Genomic DNA, 8,844 nt, shown 5'->3' with positions numbered 1-8,844 from the left:
ATATCCCCTAGAGAAGGAAATGGCACCCCACTCCAGTACTCTTGCCTGGAAAATCCCATGGACGGAGGAGCCTGGTGGGCTACAGTCCATGGGGTCGCAAAGAGTCGGACACGACTGAGCGACTTCACTTTTAAAGCAGTAAATGAAGTCATAGTTATTCAATCATTCTCTGAACTTTTTCTCTGAATCTTCGCTCAGTTTGCAATTTTTAAAACACTGTCTACGTTGAGGACGAGATTTCAGGGGGAAACTTCACCAAAGACCCTCTCTCTCTGTTATCAGCTTGAAGGTTTACAATGGACTTCGTATTGCTCATGAATTGCCTCATTTAGTCTTCTCATTTTATTAGAAAGCCCACAGCTTAGATATGGCTGCAAGCCCATTTCACCAGGGAGGGGACAACAGATGACGTGTCCAAGGGACACAGCCATTGCACCCCGGGGGCCCTGTAGTTCCGCGGCTCTAACCATTAGGCGGTCACCAACCGGTCAGCCCCCTCCTTTGCCGGACCTCAGGGACCTGGCACCCCCACCCGGGTACACACATGTATCCAGATCGCCACAGCCACATCTCCCTCGCAGCCAGGGGCGTTTTACGGGCCTCCGTACCAAGCTCATCTGCAAAAACCATTTACGCGGAACCGAGAGCCCGCGTAACCGAGAGCCTGGGTTCCAGAGAGGTCCTCAGAGAGGTGGGGCTCCGCGGGGGTGGGGAATTCGCTCCCGCTCGCAGGCTGGCGGGCTCCAATCGCATTGCTTCATTCAATCCCAAACCGTCCTGGGGACGCGCGAAAGAGCCTGCGCGCCCGCTAAGGCGCACGGAGCGCGCAGGGGCTGCAGCCTTTGTGCGACGAGGCCCTCGGGGAGGCGGGCGGAAGCTCCCGTGGCCGCCCAGAGGCCTGGGAGGGGCAGGTGCCGGAGGGTCCCGGTAGGGCAAGGACTAGGGGCCAGGCTGTGCTCCCGCGCTACGCTTGAATCTCTGTGGGTGGGCGGGGCCATCCGGGATCCAGCCAATGGGGGAAGTGGCTCCGCCCACCGGGCCGGCTCCCGGAGCTTTAAATATTCCCCTGCGGGGCCGTACAGGGGCTCTCGGGACTCGCGCGCAGCTCCATCTCACTGACCATTTTGCCACCATGCTCTCCTTCCGCGTCCCGCTCGCCACCATCGCTGACCCGCAGCAGCAGCAGCTCTCGCCCCTGAAGGGGCTCAGCTTAGCGGACAAGGAGAACACTGTGAGCGGGCGGGGGTCGGGGGTCGGGGGCAGGGCGGCGGGGTCCTGTGGGTGGCTAGGGGCGCGGGCAGGCTTCTGACCACGCGCCTCCCTGCAGCCCCCTTCCCTCAGCGGGACCCGCGTGCTGGCCAGCAAGACCGCGAGGAGGATCTTCCAGGAGCCCTCCGAGCCGGTAAGTAGGTGGGCTGCGGCGGGGGCGCCGGGCGAGGGGGCGCTGCAGGCAAGGCGGTGCGGGCGGAGCCTGCTTGGCGCCAAAGCCTCATTGTCTGCTCTCAAACCCTACCCACCTCTCCCGGGCCCGCGCTGCTTTCCCGCCAAAGACTGTTCCCTCCCCAGCACCTCTGCACATCTGGACATTTCCTATTTCTCTATACTCCTATAGAATCCAAGTATGACAACCGACTTACATTCAGCCCCATGAAATTTCTGATCGTTGGAGGTATTCTGCTTGAAAAAAGAAAATGACAGTTTCATGGTTCGCCCTATACTTAACATTTTTTTTTCCCTTACTTTTTCTCTCCCAAAAGAACCCTAAGCTATCTGCCCCCAGTGTGGAGGACGAACCACTTCTGAGAGAAAACCCCCGCCGCTTTGTCATCTTTCCTATCGAATACCATGATATTTGGCAGATGTATAAGAAAGCTGAGGCTTCCTTTTGGACAGCTGAGGAGGTAATCAGATGCAGCAACTAGGAGACTTAAAAGACCCTTTGCCCATTGCCTCTCTAGAGGAAGACCCCAGCCGGGCCGGCTATAACATGTTTGAAATATGCTTTGCTGTCCTCCCTGTCCCTCTTTGGAATGGTTGTTCACTCAGGACGTGAAATGTTCAAATTGGCAGAATATGTGAGAAGTATATAAATCAGGTGGTGCTAGTAGACTTATTAAAGTTGAACACTTAGGCGTATGTGTGAGGGTCCTGCCGGCTTGAACCCTTTGTGAACTTCTGTATTTCAGGTGGACCTTTCCAAGGACATTCAGCACTGGGAAGCCCTGAAGTCTGAGGAGAGATATTTTATTTCCCATGTGCTGGCTTTCTTTGCAGCAAGTGATGGCATAGTAAATGAAAACTTGGTGAGTTCCCCCCCGTCCCCCCCACCCCCCGCCCCCCAGAAAAAGTACCTTTATTCAAGATTTACGAGAGAACTAACAATTCTCTTTTTTGTCTTTCAAAATTTTGCACGCTGAATGGGTATCTCTCTCTCTCTCTCTCTGTAAACCAGGGTTTATATTCTGTGGCATTTTCTGTTCTATAGCGTACTTTGCAGTTATTTCTTCCTTATGGTATTTTTTTCCCTCAACTGTAGAGAAACAATGTTAAGACCATATTAAGTGATAGTAATAGATCCAGAACCCTAGTAACTATCTATTTGCTCTCCTTTTTGTGGCTTTGCTGTTTTTTTTTTAATAACTGGTTGCATATATGTCTTGAGTGCATCCTCCTTGCAATGAATGAAAATGAATTACTATGTTTAGCTTATAATGATACAAAAAAGGAAGTGTGAGGCAATCAGTGTTCATTGACTGAATTGCTGCTGGTAGATTTTCCTTAAACTGATCTTTGTGTTTTACCACTAGGTGGAGCGGTTTAGCCAAGAAGTTCAGATTACCGAGGCCCGTTGTTTCTATGGCTTCCAAATTGCCATGGAAAACATACATTCTGAAATGTATAGTCTCCTGATTGACACTTACATTAAAGATTCCAAAGAAAGGTGAGTATTTGGGTGGTGATATGCCAACATATTTAGGATTACTAGTTGTTACTTTTTGAAATCGTATAGGGATAGAAAAATGACTCTAAAATGAGCAAGTCAAAGAAATTCCTAGCACCCATGGTCGTGTCTGCTCTTAAGAACAGGCCTAAATGCACTTTACTGCTGCTGCTGCTGCTAAGTTGCTTCAGTCGTGTCCGACTCTGTGCGACCCCATAGACGGACTTTACTAGTCAATTGCTAAAAACAGTTATAAGGTTACTCCATCCTTTTAGAGCTGGAAACATACTAATGAACATCCAGTCTAATGCCTTCTGAAAAAACATTCCAAGAGTCTGTCTGATGAGCTAAAACTTAGGTTTGATAGTTTTCACGTCTGGCAAATCTGTCAACCTACAGTGTAAGGTTGGCTCAAGGTGGAGTGGGTGGAGGATGCAAAGTTGAAGATAAAACCAGCCTCTTAAGGGGCTTGCAACATAATATAGAAAATAAGACCTAGGAATATAAGTGGAGGAATTACATAATAAATAGCACCATGAACCATGAAATTAATTCAGGCACACAGCAATTTTCCTGAAATGATAGTATATATTGGGGGATAACAGAGAAGAAATGTAAGTAGCTTAGGGCCTATTTTACATTGTTAGGATTGACTGGAGAGGAGGGGAGCACTAGAAATAGGCATTTGAGTAGTCTAGATACTAAGGTCATCTTCAGGACAAGAACCTGTGTAGAACAGAAGTGGTGAAGCTGAGGAGTAGCCTTTTGTAGATGATGTGGAAGAAAGTGAAGAGGGAAAATGAGTGGTGACTTGAAAGGCCAGCAGGATGGAGGGAACTCTTTGCGGGGGTGGGGGATGGGGTTGTAAAACGATTTGAACATGTTTGCAGGTGGAAATGAAAAAAGAAAATAAAGGTAGGGCATGATTGGAATAGATTACCAGAAGGGAGGGATCAGAAAGGCCTGATGGTTGAGCTTTGAAAGCTAGGGAGAGGCAAGACCCAGGTTGACAAGCAAAGAGAATAAAAGGAGCCCAAGGTCTGAGGAAAACAAGCTCACTGGGACAGGCTGGGGAATCTCTGGACTCCCAAAGTAGGCACAGGGAGGAAGAGGATATGACCTGAACTTGAAATAATGAAACCAGTCAATGCTCTTGATCTAACAGACTGAGGTTGTGGGCCTCAGTATGAACTAATGAATACCTAAATTTTATTAACATAAACCAAATGGATTTTGGATATTTTTTCTAAAACATTGGAGGAAAAAGCAAGCTAGTAAAAAGAAAACATTTCAGTTTGAATCCCAAATTGGTCTTAGTCCCAGTGCTCTTACCTAGAAGCTGATACTAGAAGTCTTTGCTAGAATGACTGATCATCTGTGTGTGCCTACCAGGGAATTTCTCTTCAACGCCATTGAGACCATGCCTTGTGTGAAGAAGAAGGCAGATTGGGCCTTGCGCTGGATTGGGGACAAAGCAGCTACATATGGTAAGGGACCTTGGCCCTACTTACCCCTGAGCTTCATTTTCTAAGTGATGTTACTGGTTTGTTCCTATGAACACAGGCAAATACAGAAATATTTTTTTTTTAACTGTAGGAGAACGTGTGGTAGCCTTTGCTGCAGTGGAAGGCATCTTCTTTTCCGGTTCTTTTGCGTCGATATTCTGGCTCAAGAAACGAGGACTGATGCCTGGCCTCACGTTTTCCAATGAACTTATTAGCAGAGACGAGGTGGGTCTAATTCAGATAATAGGCTGACCTGCACCCCAAACACCTACAACCCCATGTTCACTGAAGGGAACCCAAGATGTGAGATTGCCTTAAATGCACATTTAACATGTGGGTTCAACCATAGGCATCTTGGCAGAGAATGAAATAATTTGCTGAAATTATTTTACTCATATTCTCAGTATACATAGGTATTTCCCTATGTATGGAATTTTTTCCTAGGGGAAGTAATATTATTTCTACCTGTGTGTGATCCTTCTGTACTTCAGAATTAGTTGGCTAACATCTCTGAATCCATTCAGGTCCAGTATGTCTTTGAATGCACTTGGATTAAAATGCCAAAAAGAAAAGTTTAGTGCCCAGATGTTCTGTTTAACTCCCATCAGCGTTGTCTGGGTGTGTGTGTTCTCAGTCATGTCTGACTCTGTGACCCTGTGGACTGTGTAGCCCGCCAGGCTTCTCCATGAAATTTTGCAGGCAAGAGATACTAGAGTTGCCATTCCCTTCTCCAGGGGATCTTCCTAACCCAGGATCGAACCTGCATCTCCTGCATTGGCAGGTGAATTCTTTACCATTGAGCTTACCAGGGAAACCACTCCCATCAACATTACTTGGGATTTAATGCACTAAGACTTGCAGACTTGATTCACTTGAAATTGCATTACTATTACTGATTTCCCAGACATTAGGTTATAAATCTAAAAACTAACCAGCCTATTCAGAGTTTTGCCTTTTCTGCTGGAAGTAGTGGTGGTGAATGTTAAAGCTCAGGGCTGTAGGAAGGAAGAATGCTGAGAAAAATTTCCTCCCACTCCTTGGCAACTACAGAGTGAGGACCAGACCTGTCTTGCTGTCCTCTAGGGGCAGCACTGGGGCCCAGCGTGGGGCCTGAGCCTGCCTTAGTGACAAAGCATTTGAGTCATCTTCCCCTTGACATTTGAAATGCTTTAGTCTGACCACACAGGATGTCTAACAAGAATGCCAGCCTAACAGTTTCTTCTTCCACGTTAATGATAGAAGTCTACTGCTCTGTTGCTGCTGCTACTGCTGCTAAGTCGCTTCAGTCGTGTCCGATAGACAGCAGCCCACCAGGCTCCCCCGTCCCTGGGATTCTCCAGGCAAGAACACTGGAGTGGATTGCCATTTCCTTCTCCAATGCGTGAAAGTGAAATCGCTCAGTCAGGTCCGACTCTTAGCGACCCCATAGACGGCAGCCCACCAGGCTCCTCTGTCCATGGGATTTTCCAGGCAAGAGTACTGGAGTGTGGTGCCACTGCTCTGTTGGTGACTTTAAACCTTTTTCTTCTAGGGTTTGCATTGTGACTTTGCCTGCCTGATGTTCAAACACCTGTTGCACAAACCTTCGGAACAGAGAGTAAAAGAAATAATCGTCAATGCAGTTAGGATAGAACAGGTGGGTAACACAGGGAGGCCTTGTGCTTGCTAGAAGAAGACCTCTTAATGCTTCGGTTTTATTGAGAAGCTGTGCTCTGGCCCCTAGGAGTTCCTCACGGAGGCCCTGCCTGTGAAGCTCATTGGGATGAATTGCACTTTGATGAAGCAGTACATTGAGTTCGTGGCAGATAGACTTATGCTGGAGCTGGGCTTTAGCAAGGTAAAGTATTTTGTGGGTAGCCCTCTGGTTCTTTCTGAAACCGGTGTTCTGTGCTTATGTTTTGCTATGAACCTTTTCAGGTTTTCAGAGTAGAAAATCCATTTGACTTTATGGAAAATATTTCACTGGAGGGGAAGACTAACTTCTTTGAGAAGAGAGTAGGCGAGTATCAGAGGATGGGAGTGATGTCAAGTCCGACAGAGAATTCCTTTACCTTGGATGCCGACTTCTAAGTGACCTGAAGACGTGCTCTTACTTTGCTGATTATTTTTTTTTCCTTCTCATCAAAAAAGAAAAAAATCAGCTACTTGAACCATATCAACGAGCTACACCATGAATTGTCCATCATGTTCACTAATGGCATCTTTAGCACCGTGTAGCTACCTCAAAATCAATCCTGTTAATGCTAGTGGGGTCACCTCGATGGAAAGTAGTCAGAAGCTACTCGGGTTCTTGAAAGATCTTGCCCGTGTTTGGCTTTTGCAAGCAGGCTAGCTGAACAGGACTTACTTTGGGTCTTAACAGCTGCTTTCTTGGCCTCCAAGTGTAGGGACTCCAGGGAGTTTGATCCGGAAAGATTAAAGATTAACCACCACAAGGCTGTAGGAAGACATCAGACTCACTGCTTCTGAGCAGATTTTAAAGTTTACTTATGATTTGTATATAAAACTGGCACTTTACATACAAATAAACAAAGTTTGAACTGTCAGGGTAAAGGCTTGATTTTACCTAAATTTGTTGGTTTCTGCACCAAATATAAAAGTATTCTATTTACCAGTAGTGGCAGCCAATTCAAGATTTACTAGGTGACCAGAGCAGGTTAAGCCAATGTAAACTAAGCATGTTATTTTTCTTCTTTCCTTGAATGAATTGAATTGAAGCGCTTTTTGACTCAATCCTTTGCATGCCTAGGTATTAATATCAGCCAGGTGGTGCCCTCCAGAACACAGGTCGGTGTCCTGTTCTAGAGCCCAGGTTGAGTATCTCAGGATAAGAGATGAGAGATCTCTAGGAACTAAAGTTCAGATCCAGGCTCACTGTAGGTAACCTGCGGTGTGCGGGAGGGGCTGTATCATTTATTTAGTTTCTCAGATTGTATGTTCCTCAACTTCAAGTTAGTATGAAAGATCCTTGAAGAGTCTTCTTAGCAGGGATCCAAGATATAATATTAACATTGTAAGTTGGTTTTGAAATCACCCTTGAACGAAAGGACCCACCTATATAAGATCTTTCTCCTATTAAGTGGTAAAGGCAGGACTGAAATGGCCCCTCTTAAAAGTTGAGTGTTTATTCTGATTTTGTGAAATTTGTAAGTAGGTACTGTTGACTTAACCGTTTATACTTTTAAGTTAGAGAAGTTTTCTACTATCTATGTTTTTTTAATATTGTATCTGTAGTTTATACTTTGAAATAATTACCCAGTATTATTTTCCAGTTCATAATTGAGTAGTTAACCATTCAGTGCAATGACTTCTAGGATTTGCTTAAACCTTAGCATCATCTGCTGGATTCTTAAACTGCAGTAGAAAGCTAGTGTTATGTGAATAATTAATACATGTTCCACTCAAATATTAACTTAACTGGTATATTTAATAGGTTTGAGTCAATCTGCCTTTTTATTCCTTCCTCCCTCCAAAAAAGGCAAGATGTAACATGGAAGGAAATAAGTGATGCCCGTCAATCTTGTGGCTGTTTAACACATTGTGTTGCGTGTTGGCTGACCACTGCCCCCCCACCATTGTCAGTTTTCTTCATTGTATAAATGGTAAAATAGTCGATTTAAAATTTTCTGTGATATGGGATCCTTCTCTATTTTTTAAATTATTGTTGTGAAGTTAGTCTAGATTATATGGTCCTTAAACTTAGGCAACACAAAAATAGATGCTTTAGCTGGCATGGTCAGGTACAGGTGGAAGTTGGAAGCAAATTTTAGGATTCTACCTCCCCTTAGCTGTGTGATACAAGCATTAACTTCCACCAACTAGGATCCGGTTTCTTCATCCGTTTAAAGGGAAACATTTTTTTGTCTAAAACGTCTCAAAATACGGATATTGAGTACTGCACAAGTGTTCAGTGATTTCAATAAAACTGTTCTTGTGTCAGTTCCTTGGTAACATTTGTGTTTCAATCCAGGAAGAAAAAACTAGAAAGTATTTCATAAATATTGTGTAGGGGTTCATGTGCTTTCTGCAGTTCTGGGGGTTTGTCGAGGCTGTTCTAGCACAAGGTGTGGGAAACCAGTTCACTTGAAAGGTGATGCCCCAAAGCATCTGCTGAACTGCACTCGGGTTTGTAAAACCAGGAGCAAGGGAGTTGAACTTGGCTCACAGCCTCAGGCGAGCCACCTCTTGGGGGCTGAGTCTCCTGGCCCCCATCAGACTGTCCCACTTTTACAGACATTTACTGTCTGTAAATGCCCTTTCCTGGGGCAATCTCACTTCCTTTCACCTGTGTGTCCTTAAACTAACGAATTACTCATTGTGTCCCCACTGGTGATACACAGTCATTCATTGAGCAAACTGCAGGCTCCCCGCCAGGCACTGTTGCCAGGCACTGTTCGG

General features: G+C 45.6%; 1 protein-coding gene across 2 annotated transcripts; it reads left to right on the top strand.

Annotated features, from left to right (window-relative positions):
• The first annotated feature begins 1,073 nt into the window (after nucleotides 1-1,073).
• RRM2 (ribonucleotide reductase regulatory subunit M2) lies at nucleotides 1,074-8,385 on the top strand. Of its 2 annotated transcripts, XM_019970712.2 has the most exons (10): nucleotides 1,074-1,231; nucleotides 1,328-1,402; nucleotides 1,758-1,901; nucleotides 2,187-2,303; nucleotides 2,808-2,941; nucleotides 4,334-4,428; nucleotides 4,538-4,671; nucleotides 5,978-6,082; nucleotides 6,170-6,283; nucleotides 6,364-8,385. In XM_019970712.2, the coding sequence occupies exons 1-10, from the start codon at nucleotides 1,133-1,135 to the stop codon at nucleotides 6,514-6,516; spliced, it is 1,170 nt and encodes a 389-aa protein (XP_019826271.2). In that variant the 5' UTR covers nucleotides 1,074-1,132; the 3' UTR covers nucleotides 6,517-8,385. The 2 variants fall into 2 exon arrangements, with proteins under 2 accessions (XP_019826271.2, XP_019826272.2); XM_019970713.2 differs by lacking the exon at nucleotides 1,758-1,901.
• Nucleotides 8,386-8,844: the final 459 nt, after the last annotated feature.

The sequence above is a fragment of the Bos indicus genome, chromosome 11 (assembly GCF_029378745.1).
Source record: "Bos indicus isolate NIAB-ARS_2022 breed Sahiwal x Tharparkar chromosome 11, NIAB-ARS_B.indTharparkar_mat_pri_1.0, whole genome shotgun sequence".
Classification (NCBI taxonomy): Eukaryota; Metazoa; Chordata; class Mammalia; order Artiodactyla; family Bovidae; genus Bos; species Bos indicus.
The sequence above is the reverse complement of the archived record's forward strand: the minus strand, read 5'-3'. Positions and strand labels throughout refer to the sequence as shown.